The 17,074-nt window shown below is 41.0% G+C and overlaps 1 protein-coding gene across 1 annotated transcript in view; it reads right to left on the bottom strand.

The window, feature by feature from the left end:
* LOC126091892 (cadherin-99C) overlaps positions 1-17,074 on the bottom strand; it is a 631,851-nt gene that overhangs the window by 22,341 nt on the left and 592,436 nt on the right. The window contains exons 23-26 of the mRNA XM_049907188.1: positions 7,809-8,021; positions 7,399-7,664; positions 1,762-1,983; positions 1,315-1,411 (exon numbers count right to left, since the gene is read on the bottom strand). Coding sequence (XP_049763145.1) covers positions 1,315-1,411; positions 1,762-1,983; positions 7,399-7,664; positions 7,809-8,021 — 798 coding nt within the window. The remainder of the gene's footprint in view (positions 1-1,314; positions 1,412-1,761; positions 1,984-7,398; positions 7,665-7,808; positions 8,022-17,074) is intronic.

Here is a 17,074-nt window from a genome sequence, read left to right as displayed (position 1 = left end):
CATATCACAGGATACAGATGTCAGTATGGGCAAAGAAGCATTGTTGGGGGATTCTCTATGCTTGCAAGTAGGTCACCTGTTCCAATGGGTACCTAGGACACCCTATGCAAAGGAATAGGTAGCCCCTGTCTATTTGTTCAGTAAATGGCTGCATGCTTTAGACACAGGTGATGACATGTTTATAACAATGTTCCACTGTACCAAACAATGGAAAATCCAGGATGGAATGTAACAATACGAGAGAAGGAAAGTTGCTACTCACCATATAGCGGAGATGCTGAGCCGCAATAGGCACAATAAAAAGAGTCACACAATTCCCTGCAATACATCCTACCTACGTTCCCATAACCCTCCTGGCCTCAACCTTCGTTAGTCACTGTCCTCACCCATCCAGCCCCCCCCCCCCCCCCCCCCCCCCGTTCCCATTCCAACACTACACAGCCATCATTTCACTACCACACCCAGTCTTTTAATTTATTTTTATTTTTATTTCTCTCTTTTCCACTACTTACCCCCTCCTCCCTTCACACCTTGTCTCCTGCCCACCATCTAAACTGCAACACTTCACTGTCCGCCACTCCCACCATACTATCCCTCCCCCTCCCTGCCCCAGCCTCCCCCTCTTACCGCCACCCAGTCGCCACTCCCATCATGCACTGGTGCTGCTGCTCGCAGTGTAGTTTCAGCTCTCTGAGACTGCAGACGTGTGTGCAAGTTGCGCTTGCATGAGTGTATGTGTGCGTGTGTGTATGTGTGTCTACTACTGACAAAGGCCTTAATGGCCGAGAGCTATGATTGTGTGAGTCTTTTTATTGTGCCTACCACGACTCAGCATCTCCGCTATATGGTGAGTAGCAACTTTCCTTCTCTCTATTGTTACATTACACTGTACCAAGGGTTTCAAATTCAGCTGTGCAGTACACCAGTGTTTTGCATCTGGTATGTCTGGCACCTAGTAATGACATCACATTCACCATTCCACTGCTGGGCTCACACCTTATCCTGTTTTCTTCTGTCTGATCTTTCGTGCTGCATTACACTACAGTTGCAACACACTATATACAGGCTCCTATTTAACAAAACAAAAGAAAAATCCACATGCCCTTCAGCCTTTCTTCACAGTTTGACACACACAACACAAACACACACGCACACACACACACACACACACACACAAACACACACACAGCCGAAGTTGAATTTGCTATAATTTAATAAGTCTGATCATTTACAACTCATTAGCTATATTTAGTTTTCTATATATTTAGTGACTATTTCTATATATTGATTGAAAAACTTAAGTATTACACAAACCTGAGTTTCATATTCCTTAAGATTTGGTTCAACAAACACTGGATCATATCTCGGCACAACATACATTCTTTGCATTCTTTCTTTATAAGCTTTGTACCTGTAGAGCAGAAAAAAGTATTGTTTACAGGAACCATTATAGTGAATTTGTTGGTATCATACATTACTAGCACTACACTTATGAAATATATCATTTCACAAAGCTTTCAGAGTACATTAATTTATAGCCCATATTGTTGACTCATGTCTCCTTGTGCCATCCTTTGGCGATTTTTTCTTTATCCTTATAAAAAAAAATAACAAATTGCTCTGAGTTGGTACATACCCCAACCATGAGATGCATATGTATATTGTTCCAGTTCTGCTTCATATTTCTATTTGCTATTCTTGAATGATTGTTTCCTTTACTCTTATAAAAAAAATAACGAACTGTTTTGCATTGGTACATACCTTGACCATGAGATACATATGTATATTATTCCAGCTGAGCCAAGTATGAAAATTATACAAGCGATTATTATGAGAGCATATGGGAAAACATCCCATGAAACAGCTGAACCCTTCTGAAGTTTCATGACCATTAATGGACCATGTATCCCACTGGTTGTGGCTTGAAGAGTACTACCAATATCTCTTGTAATACTTGATTTCACAGCAGCATCCATTATTGACCTAAAAAATTTCAAAAACTGTCACTTACATCAAGGATGAAAACCAAACAAAAATTATTTTGTAATTCAAACAACTATAGCAAGAAAAAGAGTCCTGGAAAATGCCATGTTTGGTAGGAAAGCTAGATACAAGTAGTCAGCAGTTATACTGAGATCGTCTATGGCTTTTACGGCACACTCAAGGAGTCTCCTTGAATTGGAATAGGCTTTTTCAATGGTTGTGACATGGATCACAAAGTGATTGGGCAAATCACATGACACATTCTGAATAATCTTAATACCAATGTTATCAAATTGGCAGATTCTTCTGCTGACACTAACTGGACAGTGAAATAATGTGATGAAGTCGGGAACAAAGAAGTGAAGATGGTTATCCACCACATTACCACAACGAGCCTATTCACCCTTCCACAGAATGTTTCAGCAAGCATTGTGCTGAAAGAGAATGTACCTCACTACAACCTTCACCCTCCTGAATGGTTGGGTTCATCTTTGGTGAACCTGTTTTCTGGGAGTTAGACACTTTGTGGTATATATCTAGCAGCATGTGGGTATAATACTTTCTTACAAAAATTTCAAAGTAAGATTTTGGTAACAAAGCTTCAGGCAACAAAGCATTTTAAAAATGATCGAACTTCGAATGCAATGAAGATTATTGGGAACAGTGATCAATCGGCATCACAGGTATCTGATGCTGCCAGACAATAAGAGTCTACTGAAACAACTTACCCCAACATTTTGTAACTTAGTTAGGGTGCTATACAAATTTTTATCATATAATTTTTTTATCATATTCAATGCAGCCAGGTGATGTCACTGACAACTACTGATATTGTTATAGGAGCCCAATTGCCATTTTCAAGGCATAACTGCAGCAAGTAAGTGCTGTGCAAGGGAATTTAAGTCCTTGATTTGCACATAAACTCTGGAAAGGTAAAACACACACACACACACACACACACACACACACACACACACACACAGAGAGAGAGAGAGAGAGAGAGAGAGAGAGAGAGAGGGAGGGAGAGAGAGAGAGAGAAACACACACACACACACACACACACACACACACACACACACACACACCACCAAAGATGATGTCTCTGCAAACTAAAGTTTTAAATTTGTTTGCACAGGGCTTTTTTGCTGCAGTTATGCCTCGAAAATGGCAGGAAGTGCTCCTGTCGAAATATCGGCAGTTGTTGATGATATTATTCGGCTGCAGTCCTGTAAGTTATTTGAATGTTCTACACAAGCAGAAACTTGTGTCTCATCTTTTAACACTGGCTCAGGGAAGTGGGGGGTGGGGAGGTGGGGGGGGGGGGGGGGGTTGACATATGAGAAAATACACAGGCATATATAAGCTAATGTACCTGTTACTGTTTGAGAGATAACAGAACCAAATTTTATACATGTTGTCATTATGTTATTGGCTATAATCTGGATTATTTGTTTTTAAATCTTTTGTCAAATAAGTTGATCTGGACATTGCTGGATACTTTTAGGCACACACTATCATATGAGAAATATTTTCTCATATGTTACTTTAATTATAACTTTCAAAATGTGGTAGGTTTTTCTTAGTAATTACATAAACAATTCTGTGCACTAGTTTTTTAATGTCAGTCATAGTATTCGTACAACAATTTTTTAAATTTATTTCTATGATACATAACTATTTTGTATCAAAGGAAGTAACAATGTACTATTTTCAAAGTCTGTAGCAAATTTCACCTTTTTATCTGCAATGGTTATGCAGAAAATGAAGGTTGGAGGAAATGCAGAAAAAAAAATTTATTAGCATTTATGCCAGAAATAAGCACCGTAATGTTGGCCATTATCAAACATTTGGTCTCTTTGGCCTTGTGTAGCTCTTTTCTTCTAGTCTGATCCATGTGGCATGCCCTTTTTGCAATATCCCTCACTGACATTTCAGAACTATCAATATGCACCTCATTAGTCTTCTTCTGTAGGTTTTCAGTTAAGCAACCTGCATAAAATCCTAGCCTCATACAGGTCTGGATTCTTCAAATGTTACCACCACAGAACACCAGACGAGCATCATAAGAACGAAATTTACCATCAGTAGTTTAGCAAACTGTTATCTTTGGGTGTCTCTTCCAAATGTTATCATTAAAGCTTTCATTTGGGTTTTGTATTCCATCATGGGTGCATTTCTTTAATAAAATGTAATTAACCACACCATAAATGGGCTCAAAGTCTTCTGTACTCTATTGATGCCTTCTCTGATGGTAGGAAATGATAAAATTTCACAAACAAGGACAGAGTTGTGTAGAAAAGGAGGCAAGTCACTGCACAATCATTGAAACTACAGGGCTTTTACATCATTTGTAGCATGAATTAAATTGTGAAAGTTGAAGTCAGTATTTCCACGATGCTACAGAACTACCTGGTTGATAAAATATTCAACATTTTTTATCTATATTACATACATCCTCCCTCAAAGGGATCAAAACTTTGGTTATTGCTGGTTATGGCCATGGTACTGAAGACAAACTATTTAGACAGCTGAAAAGTATTTGCACTTATTCTGACACGAATAGTGTTAACACTCAATGATATTTCGGTAGGTCAGCCAGTTGTCATTTTCTACTGTGCATAGATGAAATATTGTATGTGGTGGGAAATGATGACTGGCTAAACAGCTGACAACATCACTGAGTATCCTGTATGCAAGGATAATTTCAAGATTCACAATATTGTTAAGCGTTATTTTGATTATGCATAATGTTTACATGTCACTTTCTAACCCTCTCATGTCAAGTACCAGTAGTTGTATATATTTTCAGTCAGTTTTAAAAAAATAAATATATTTTTTTTAAAAATAAGCAGAATAGCCGACCAACCAAATCAACAGGAAATGGGAAATTGGTCTTTCATTCGCACTAAGTAATTAAGAAATACAAGGATGATATTACTTGAAAATACTGGAGATAAAACAAAATGGACGTCAGCTAAAATACCCAGTTACTGACAAAAGATAGAAGAACAGCTTCTGAGACTTTTAAAAGCTTTTGAACTTCAAGTATTGATTGTTACAAGTTTCTTCTTCAACCAAACATAGAAAGGGAAAAGTATGGAGATATTTTCCAAATTTGGTGAAAGCATAATGGTGGACTTGCAGGAACCAGCAACATCAAACATGTGGTTACTGATTTTGAGAAGAACTACTTTGATTCATGATATTACAATCTATGGACAGAGTGGTATGAACACTCATTGTGTGTGCTCACTTGTATAAATGTATCTTGTTAACAGAAATAAAGTGCTTCATTTCTATGTTTGGTTGTGTGCTGATGATCTCTAGCCAATGATTCACCATAGGACTAGAAATTGCCACACTGGTGACCCCTGACACCTTCCATTCGATTGTGTTTTTGTGTGATTCTTTTACCCCTTTGCGACTAAACTTACACAATGTATCAGCTACAGTTTTGTGATTCAGACTCTGACATGGGAGCACAGATAGTCCTTTCTGATAGTGACACTCCTACCACACAGCCTGACTCACGTGCCCCTACCAGCTCGCACCGACCACTAATGTGAACTCCACCCTCTCCAGCTCACAGCCACCTTGGCAGGAACTGCGTACAGGACAACCTGCCCATTTCCACGCCGTGCCACAATACCCTAATTTCATCCCATACCGAATCAAACAAAAGACATCTTTGCCTTTCCCAGTGCTGCTACAGCAGACGTAGATACATAATGTGGACTACTTGCTCACTTCTCCCACTACACATAGACATCCTGTTGCACATTCCTCGCACTAACAACATTCCAATTTTTCAAGACCAAGTTCACATCATCCATGACAACCACCTTGTGTGCCACCTGTGGACAGAGTATTGCCGCCCCCCCCCCCCCCCCCACGCGCACACACACAAATCTCAGGCAACACACCAGTTCCTGCATCCACCCAGCCATCGCTATCTGCCCACTGTCACTCGCCTCTCCCTCTGACATCGCAACAGGTGCCTGTCAGATGTTTTCCTAAACCATTTCACCTGCAGAAGGAGAATTCCAAAATGTGGTTCACCTCAGTCGATAACCTGCCGGACATTCGTGCAATTCTGGGCGACGATGCGTGTTTCATATTTGTTAGCCACTCAGATGACGAATCGGACCTCGTCAGTGACCTGCTGCTGAATCCGCCAGCTCAACATAAGTATGGTACCACTCAGTCCCACAGTATTGAACACCTGTCACAACCGTATGCCAAAGCAATTTGTAACAGCACTCGTTACGTACAGCTGCAGGATCGACCCCCCGTCTCAACTGTAACACCACCTCCACCCCAAGTCAACCTGGGCAGCTCCCTGACGTCACACTGTGGACCCTGCAGCTGGTTAAATTGCTGTTTGACCTTCAAGTATATCTCTTGTCTCACAAGTCTATTAAGAAACTCTGTCTCGCTGACTGTGCAGACAGCATTATCTGACATCAGCAGCTCCTTCCCTCTCGCAGCTCCCCCACAGATACAAATGGTTGGCAACACTTCTCCTCGCTCCTGCTTCAATCCAGATGCTTCGTCACCCTGCCGGTAGCAGCTGCACGCGTGGCACGTGCTCCCGGCAGCTACGTGCAGTGCCACCTGGTGGTCAAGTTCCAGGACTACCTGCACCACGAGCACCTGCCTCCCACTCTCCTCCGATAGCTAAGTGAGCACACAGTGCTCCGAGCAGCTCGAGTGACACGAAGCAGACACGGCACCCCGTGTACCCGTTATGTCGGTACCACGAAACTTTTGGTGACTTTGCACGGTGTCGTCATCCTCTGTGTGCTTACTCGAACCCGGGCAATGAGTCCGTCTAGGTGCCACGACTGGCAGTGACACTGTAGGGCGCCACCCCCCTACTCAGTTATCGTACGTGCTGCATCCTCCCACGGGCAGGCTCTACATTTTTGATCCCACTGGCACCCTCTACTACCACAAATCCTCCACAGTTTTTCTGCATTTCCAGGGAAGTGGGAAGGGAGGCCTGTGTGGCCACCACCAACATTGAACACATGGTGATTGACTTTGAGAACAACTACTTTTATTCGTGACATTTTGATCTTTGACCCAGTCGGGTATGAACACCAATAGCCTGCATTCGCTTGTATTGCTGTATGTTTTTAATAGTAATAAAGCACTTCATTTCTGCTTAGTTACATGTTGGTGATCTCCTCTGCCCAACGATGCACTGTGGGAATAGAAATTGCCACACATTCTTCATCAAGTGAGATGGGATGGAACTCTACAGTGAAATGCTACTCAAACTTATAAAAAGATTAAAATTTTAAATTCCTGATATAAGCCTGTTTTCCAGCAATTGTAGTGTTTTTCTTACTTCATCTGAATATCTGTAAAGTACAGGAACAATAAAGTAGAAATAATAAGTTTTAATCTAACCTCAGTACTCTGCTACTGTTTCTTTCCAGAATTGTTTCAGTTTCAGGATCTACTGCATAGAACCAAACATCAGTCCCATCTTTGTCTATTTCAATTGTGCTATTACTGCCAAGAAACTGCCTGGAGTCTACTTTCTCAATTCCAATAATCAAGTTTGTGTGGTCCTCCAGGACACTAGCAATTTTATTCTCCTCATTCTGTATAGTTTCCGGCTTGGCATCATCGATCACTAGTATCAGTCGATTCCGATCGGTAATGAGGTTTATCTGAAAATAAGATGAGTTATAAATTGGTATCTCACTACTACAGTCAAAAGAAATCATTTTAACACTAAGCTCATTAGGAAAATTATCAAATTTTTTATCTTCTAGAATTGTTACAAACAGCCACGGCATGTCTGGAACACTTACCACAACAGGAACTGTTTCAGTATTGCTGTCTTGCTCTGATGTGGGGTTGTCACGAGCTTCTACAGTGAACCGGAAGGGCAGCCCCACATCGTTATCAAATAATTTCTTGCTTTTGATTATACTTGAATCCATAGCAAAATACTCTGATCCTTTATCACTTGCCAAAATTCTGTATTCAACTTTTCCATACTTCCCACTATCTTTGTCTTCAGCCTGCAATGTTAACAGAAAAATGAATAAGTAAAATAACATTTTAACAAATATTGGAACATGTGTAAACATCAAAGACCAATCTATGCTCTCAGTATAACACTGTAGCTACTTGTCTGGTGCCCAAGAAAGCAATGTTCCTTCCTTCCTTCCTTCCTCTTTCAAGATTGTTGACCTCCAATGGCTCTAAATGAAGGAATGATGTGAGAACTACACCAAAGTTAACTTTTGGTTAACAATCAAGCAAGCAAATTACAATGAAGCTTTTTCTAATTGAAACAGTAATGATCTTGCTACCATATCTCCTCACTCTGTATGATACTGTTCTATTGGTGTTTACATGTAATAGAATGCTCATGAATTTTAAATACCACAAAGAGCTCAGTGACACAGAGAGAAATAACTGTTACGAGCACAGTACATGTGATGCACTAACTATTAGGCGTACTCCACATCAATCCAGTCAGAGCACTTTCCTTTAACTGCGCTTGGAACATACGTTTGAAAGCCTGAGCCAGACTCCACTGAGTGCTAGCAGTCAATGCATGTACGTGTATTGGTTAATGAAGAGTGTAGAAGCAATCACTATGTTAACAAATATGCTCCAAGGTGGATGAATGGAGAGTCAAATAGTCAGAATGTTTTGTTATTCATGATAGAAAGATATGTTAACATTGTGTGGATCTACAAGCATTCTGTGATAGTGTTTTGCCATTCTTAACTGTTGCTCATTGAGCTGGTCTCCAAACATGGACGGACAGCAACAATTAGTTGCATAGTGGACGGTAATCGTTCTGCCCATAAGTATATGCAGCCCTTGTTTTGCACATGGACTGAGCAACAATTATTCTAATGTATGACCATTTTTGTTTCTAATTTTTTTTACAGTGTTAGAGTATTTGTGGAAGACATGGGCCACATCTAGTAATGGAGGTGCAGAAATGTTCCAACCAGTAGGCTTATATAATGTTATATCAATTTCAGAGTTACATAATACCATATATAAACAACTGTATGAAAGATGGAGTTCTACATCTTTAAAAACAATGATATGTTGTAGATATTTCAAAGTAAAAATAAAGACAGCTGGTTGGAACATGTTAAACATTTATTGTTAATAAATACAACTGAAGTCTTGACAGTTTCATTTATCAAAATGGATCACACAAATGTGGATGAGCTTTAATTTAGTCTTACATTTCTGTGAATTTGCAGTCTCATTAAGTATGTCTATAGACTACTTAAGGAATTGTTCGCTATATCACAGTACTGTCTTCTAAATTCTAAGCATAGCCTAAAGCTAATGAAGATGTTATTTTTGTTTCTTTTGAAATGATGAAATTATCAGCTAAACTAAAGAAGAACAAAATAACGTAGTGATAACGATTGAATTCAAATACTGGAATGACTCTATTTCTGTCATAGCCCCCCCAGGAGTTTTAAGAACAAATGGCTACCCTACACTAGAGGATACAGCTATCACTGAGAACTCAAAATGAAAGATTTAGAAGAGCTCGAACTGCATGAGAAAGGGAATAGCACCAGTAAAGGCAAACACGGGTGAGAAGGCCTTACTGAAGAATATGAAAACAGATGTGATTGTGATGTATATTGGAATATGGAACATCTCCTGATCTCTCATAACTGTTCTAACAAATGTACTCTCAATGAATTGTAGCACTGAAGCATGAGAGCACTGCATAGAGCCCAATTTTGGGCTGAAAATTTTTGAGCTCCACAAACAAAAAAGTGCAGTAAAGAGCAAAAATGTGGGGAAAATAGTGCAATAGAGGAATGACACTTTAGGCAATAAAGATGTGGTGTTTTCAGCAGAAAAGGTGGGACCCATTACAGGTGCATTTTTTTTTTTTTTCTGGAATGCATATATAAGTTATTTAATGACAAAATTCTCAAGCATTGAAAAAAATCTATAAAGTTCATCTTTCAACACACAGAACTACTTCAGTCACTCACCCACAAAACTGTTAAAATAAATAACATTCAACATTTCAGTGTTCTGTGATGTTTCACCCATGTACGATCAGCAAATATACTTGTGCCCAAAATTAAAGCAACAAATGGAAATTTTGCAAGGTAGCATTTATTTTGCCACAAAACAGTATAAACAGGTGATAGTAAAGTAGAAACAATGTAAAGAATACAGAACATAAACAACTGCAACATGTATAACAGTAGACAAAAATGTTCTTAATTTTTTCCAACTTAACGGATTTGCACACACATTCTGACAACTGTTTAATGTGTCCAGTATGGGGTGTGACCACTTCTGCCAGCAATACAGGCCTGACAACAATGATGCACACTGTGAAAGATGTCATCAATCTCATGTCGAGGCAATAATGCCCTTTCTTCCAACAAAGCTGCTCGCAAGTTTTGGAGAGTGGTTAGTGGGCGCCGACGTGTCCCTAGTGCATCCCAGACATGCTCTGTGGGACTGAAAGTAGAAGAGTCATCAGGCCATGCCATGCAAGCAACATCTTCTGTTTACAAGAAAACATTAACAGCACGTGCTGCATGAGGTCGAGCATTATTGTCCATCAATATGAAGTCTGGGCCCACAGCACCTTACAACAACTGCACATGAGGTCCCAAGATCTCATCACAATACCTACACCAGTTAAACCTTACCATTTCACCCACACAATTTCATGAAGAGGCATCTGTGTGGTCAACATAATCCCTGCCCACACCATTAGGGATCCTCCTCAATATCGCTCTCTTTCCACAATGTTTGGGACCCAAAATCATGTTCCGTGTTCCCTCCAGATGTGAATCTGTTGAGAATTGCTCTCCAGACCAAATTGGGCTCATCTGTGACAAGAACACTGGTCCACTGCTCGTCCGTCCAGGTGGCATATGAATGACTCGACTCTAGACATTCCCTTCTGTGAAGACGCATCACAGGTACGTGTAAAGTAGGTCTCCAACAATAAAGGCCACTCTGTGGAAGCCTTCTGCACACGTTTTGCTTTAATACAACACACTGAGTAGATCCTGCGAGGTCAGATGCCACCTGCTGTGCAGTTCTAAGGTGGTACCATCGTGCCCTTACAGCCATAAATGGTTCTCTCTTTCTGAAGTCACACATGGTTGGCTCTGTTCTGGTCTTTGGTATACAGTTTTGGTCTCTGTAAACTGTCACCACATCTGAGAAACAACAGATGATTTAGGTTAAGCCATCAGGCCATATCATATTGTGACTGTTCTGCTTCCATTCTTCCTATGGCCTTCCACTGCACAGAGTATGGTAGGCATCTTCCCTGTGCCATATTGCAGAGTCTGTGGCTGTGTACACAGCAATAGTAGATTTGGGACTACTCAGCAAACACTAGCACCTTTGACAGGTGCCCTAACATTGTCGTTGGCCTGGTTTTCCACTGTCCAGAATGCCATCTTCTGTGCAGAACACGACTGTATGGACATCTGTTGACAATTTGTATCATGAATTAGACACGGGAGGTGGAAATAGTGGTTTGTTGCTTTAATTTTGGACACAAGTGTATTTACAATCAGATAATGTGTTCTACATCACAGACACAGAGGTGTGTACCTTGTTTCCAAACAGTAATCAGCATTCTTGCTCATTGGCACATCTTCCACATCAGGGTTTCTGGATCGCAATTGTCTGAGCTTCTGTTTTCAAATGCCTTCCAGTGCATCCTTCACATCTGTCAGAATGATCCACTATGCTTCCTTCCCTAGCTACTCTTGCTCTAATTTGCTCATGGATGCTGACAGAATGAACAGTCTCTGTATAACATCACATTTGTATTGCAGTTCTTCTTTAACTGATAATGCTTTGGGCTCTCTGACAGCTGAAGAGTCATCTGACAAAGCATCTAAAAACTTGCACACAGCCCAAACATTATTGACAATAGAAATTAAGCTTTCAATCAAGTATCCCATCAAGTAATGTTGGGGGGAAGGATGGATACCCTGCAAATCACACTCAAGTCGAACCAGCTTCACAATAATTCTCTGTTATTCTCATCTCGAACAGCACACAGAAAAAACAAACATCTACATCTTTCTGTATGAGCTCTGCTTTCCCTTATTTTATTATGATGACCATTTCTCCCAATGTAGGTCAGCATCAATTGAAATTTCATGAGAAATTCTGCCACAATGAAAACGCCTTTGTTTTAAGGATTTCCATCCCGAATCCGTTATCATGCCAGTGACACTCTCTCCCCTATTTCGTGATAACACAAAATGTGCTGCTCTGCTTTGAGCTTTCTCGATGTACTCCATTAATCCTATCTGGTAAAGATCCCAGACAACACACAGCAGAACTCCGAAAGAGGTCGGACAAGCATAGTGTTGGCAGTGTCTTTAGTACACCTGTTGGGGTTTGGGTTGTTTTGGGGAAGGAGACCAGACAGCAAGGTCATCGGTCTCATCAGATTAGGGAAGGACGGGGAAGGAAGTTGGCCGTGCCCTTTGAAAGGAAACATCCCGGCATTTGCCTGGAGCGATTTAGGGAAATCACGGAAAACCTAAATCAGGATGGCCGGACGCGGGATTGAACTGTTGTCCTCCCGAATGCAAGTCCACTGTTTAACCACTGCGCCACCTCACTCGGTAGTACACCTCTTACAGTTTCTAAGTGTTCTGCCAATAAAACACAGTCTTTGGTTTGCTTTCCCCACAATATTTTCTGTGTGTTCCTTCCAATTTCAGTTGGTCATAATTGTAATTCCTAGGTGTTTAGCTGCAGCTGGATCATGCCACAATATTTCAGCTGGGGCCATCCATCCATCTTCAGGTGAGCGTCCGCCACTGGAAACTGCAAGTTTCCGGCATCAGCTTTATAGCAAAAATTGGCACGGAAATGTACGCACATTGGTGCCCGTCACAGGAGTGTCCTCTATTGAAACCTGCACCCTCTGCAAATACTGTTCTATCTGCGGCACACAGGTGCATGCGTAAATGTGAAACTACATGCCCAACCTTTATCGGAATGCGCACTTGCATTGCTAAAACCAGACATCAGATGTCACCAGATGTGTCATTATGAATAAACTGTTTTCTCTCAGAAGAAATTAGAGAGACCACTGGGTCCCAAGCCTTGTCCAGTTGAAAGCCACCATCATAAGATTTTGTGTAGACGTATTTCCACAGATTCTTTAATTATTGAATCCCAAAAAGTTCTCCCCGGGGCCAAGATTTTTGTGATCCATCGAATGTCCCATGGTAATACAATGCTCAGCTCCAGCCAACTTACTGGGCTGTGAAAGGCAAGTACGGTGCTAATGTTCAGTGCACCTTTCGTGTACTGTGCGTATTCGTCTTACCTATGTCATCTTTGCTGCACTGGCAAGGAACTTTGTATATTCTCACCTTACACAGACCCAGATAGTATTTTACCGAACCTAGAAGGGCGCTAATATTCACTGGTGGCTGGAAGATTACTTTAACTTGGATGTTTTCTTAGGGCCCTGACTACTTCAGATGAAAGGAACACCCTGGACTTGAACAGCTCCTTATTTATGTTGTGGGCGGTCACGTTTCATCCTCCTTAGCACTGTGCTAATCTGATGTGGAGAGTAACCATTACCTTTGAACACTGACTGTACATGTTCTAGCTCCTTTGTAAGGCTGTCTCCGTGCCTGGTGCACCGACATTCTAAGATGCCATTAGTTTGTGAAAGGTGATGGCAGCTCAATGCTTGGAGATAAAGGTTTATATGTGTGGGCTTATGGTAGTCACAATGCCCTAATGATCCATCCAGTTTCCTAATAACCAAGAAGTCCAAAAAAAGGTAACAAACCATCCTTCTCTACTTCCATTCTAAACTGGATGTTTTTGTGAATTGAGTTCAGATGTTGCAAGAAGTGTGACAGTTCTTCACTGTGGGGCCACACTACAAAAGTGTCCTGTCACCTACTTATCACTCTTAGTTTAAGTTCTATTGAATCAACTGTTCTTTCCTCAAAGTCTTCCATAAAAAAGTTTGCTACCAAAGAGTCTGCTCAAAATATTCACTGTTAAATAAAAAGTAGATTGAGGAAAGGACACGATGAAAATGTGCTATTATATCGGCCATGACATTACTGCTGATGAGTGACAAAGAGTCCGTAAGAGAAACCTCAGCGAAAAGTGAGATGCTCACTACTAAGTCAGTTTCACAGAGTTGAAGTGACTTCAGTTTATTGATAGTCAGCCAAGTTGCGAACACGACATGCGCACTTCCCCACAAAAGGTCTCAGTAGGTACGTGGAGGTGTCAGTATTACTGACGATCGGCCATAATGGAAGCTCTTTTTTACGAATCTTCGGGAGACCGTATAACCTGGGTGGCACAGGACTATGAGTCTTAGTCTTTTGGGCACTTCTTGTGGAACAGAAGAAGAATTCAGCAGTGTTGATGTTTCCCTTTCCACTTTCCTGTGGGGTCTCTGTCAATCTTCCAGAACATTGGTTCACTCAAAAAGTTATAAATCTTCTATTCATAAAGCCCAACTGGCAACAACATGGTGACATTTTCCTTTCTGCTGGTAAGACCACAGTGTGAGAATCTTCTCATACATTTTGTAGTGCGGCCCTTTCCATGGCAGACACGTTACTCTTCTGAGGTGGAGCTTTCATGAGTGCACAACATGTTTCATGTCTTATTTCTTCTGCAGCATCATTAGGAAGAGGTGTAACAGCTTCCTCAACAGCACTAATAAAATCAGTCAGTGCAGGGTTCTCAGCATAGGGGTGAAGTTCGGGCCTTTCCCGTGCACAGACAGTGTTATTTTGTCCAAAACCTTATCCGTTAAATTGCCACGAAGTGTCGAAAAGTGTCTTCTCGTGGTAACGGTGCCGACTGTCAGCAGAATTTCAGAAACTGTCTCGACGTATTCCTTACGGACACAGTCCGATTTTGCCCAGGTCACTTAGTCGGCCCACGCCCAGGAAAGTGACGGGCAGGCTCGATGCAGTATCCGTATGCGTACGAAACAGCTGTTTCGATATGGTATCCAGTTCACAGCAAGTAAAATGGATCCTTTCCTTCACTAGTGCTAGACTCACCTTTTGTGTAATGAATTTCACAGAAGTGATCTGGATAAAATGTCTCACTCTGGCAAACTTTGGAATAATGCCACTGTCCTGACACTTCAGTAAAAAACCACAGGGAACTTAACAATCTCTCTTATTGTGTAGTTTGTCCGACTTTTGGATTTGAAGTGAAATCGCCACCTCAAAGAGGTATCTGATGGGAGAATTACATGCCAGCAGTATTCTCACAGAAAGGCACTTACACGAAAACTCCAACCGTGTTGTCGAGACACTCGCAGTAGGCCAGCAGCCGTCTTATGGAGAGGCAATAACTGAACGCCAGTAGGAGTGCCCTACTAGCATGTCTGCAGTATGACTTGTAAAGCAAATTGGATGTAATTACTGTTTCCAGGAGCAAGGCGATTGGGAAAGAGTTGCAGAAAGCCCTCAGCTTAGTCTCACAAAAAGACTACCGGACATCCAGAAGAAGTTCCATGGTGATGCTCTTGCTACCGTATTTACTCGAATCTAAGCCGCACTTTTTTTCTGGTTTTTGTAATCCAAAAAACCGCCTGCGGCTTAGAATCGAGTGCAAAGTAAGCGGAAGTTCTGAAAAATGTTGGTAGGTGCCGCCACAACTAACTTCTGTCGTCGAATATATGTAGCGCTACGCAGGCATGCTTCGCAGGCACAAAGACAAATACTGGCACCAAAACCTCTGCATCAGTAAATAAATAAAAGGTGGAAGACGAGCTTTTTTTTCTCCACCCCGAGTTTCGACCACTGCATTTTCATACATTATCCAACGAAGTAAATACAAATTCTGTATTGTTCCTCTTGGAACGTAGCAGCATTTCAATGTACTACAAAAATCTGACTGGCAAGACTGTTTGGGATATTTGTCAATATTGCCAACTCTGCTTTCTGAATTTTTTCCTAACTTTGAGAAGAAACGGTTGCTAATAGGAACTTTTATGAATTGTGAATCACATACAGTATTCTCTTCACCATAAGAATAATACGAATATAAACATTTTGCCATGTATTCTTTCGTGTTTGCTGCTATCTCATTTAAATCCTGTCCGCCTAATAAACTACGAAACTAGAGTGAGACAACAGCAGACGCGGAAGAATATACATACCATGTCATGTTTATATTCGTATTATTCTTATGCCTAATAGTGACACAGTCAGAAATGAAGCATGGCAATTGACTAGATTTTTAAATCTAAGATAACTCTAATTTCTGTGCATAATGTAATGTACTACAGAGGCGTCTGCAAAGATTTTCAAACGGAAAAAATTTTCGCTAAATTCTCGTTCAGAACATCTTCTATCATATGCAATCTATTATTTGGTTCTTGTTGATCATTATCCAAGAAAGCAGCAGTGTAAGTAGCAATGAATAGCAGTCTCTTGCCATTGTTTCACTAATTAGACGATTCCTCTCTTTGTTTTTTTTAATTGTAAGCGGCGGTAGCGTGCACAAAAGCAAGCCATGCCGCGAGCGGCAACAGGCCGTAAACCCTCATTTTCAGAATGTGACAAACAATGCATGACACAGTACAGTAATGCATTTTCAGCTTTGAGTGACGGAAACACCTTTAACAAAGAGAACTGCACTTGTCAGATCAAAGAAAAATAAGCAATCAATTCAAACCAGACGAAGCACGTGAAAAAGGAAGGGTACCCGTATAAATACAGACGGAGTGCCTGACGCATAACAACGGCTACCTGGTAAAGCTTAACTGCTAAGCTTACGACTCGAACCAAACTACTACAGCTGTATCGTCATTCATTCAACCTAAATTGTGTCTCATATTACAATGGACCAACTTAGTTTCGATTTGGAAGTGCGGCCTAAAACTTTTCTCTCCCCTTGAATTTTGAATCTCAGATTTCAGGTGCGGCTTAGATTCGGGAAAATTTTTTTTCCTCGATTTCCAGTCTCATTTTTCAGGTGCAGCTTAGATTCGAGTGCGGCTTAAATTCGAGTAAATACGGTAAATGTCAGCAGCACTGCCATAGAAAGGCACTTGCAGAAATACTCC

The sequence above is a fragment of the Schistocerca cancellata genome, chromosome 7 (assembly GCF_023864275.1).
Source record: "Schistocerca cancellata isolate TAMUIC-IGC-003103 chromosome 7, iqSchCanc2.1, whole genome shotgun sequence".
Classification (NCBI taxonomy): domain Eukaryota; kingdom Metazoa; phylum Arthropoda; class Insecta; order Orthoptera; family Acrididae; genus Schistocerca; species Schistocerca cancellata.
This window is presented reverse-complemented; position numbering and strand designations above follow the sequence as displayed.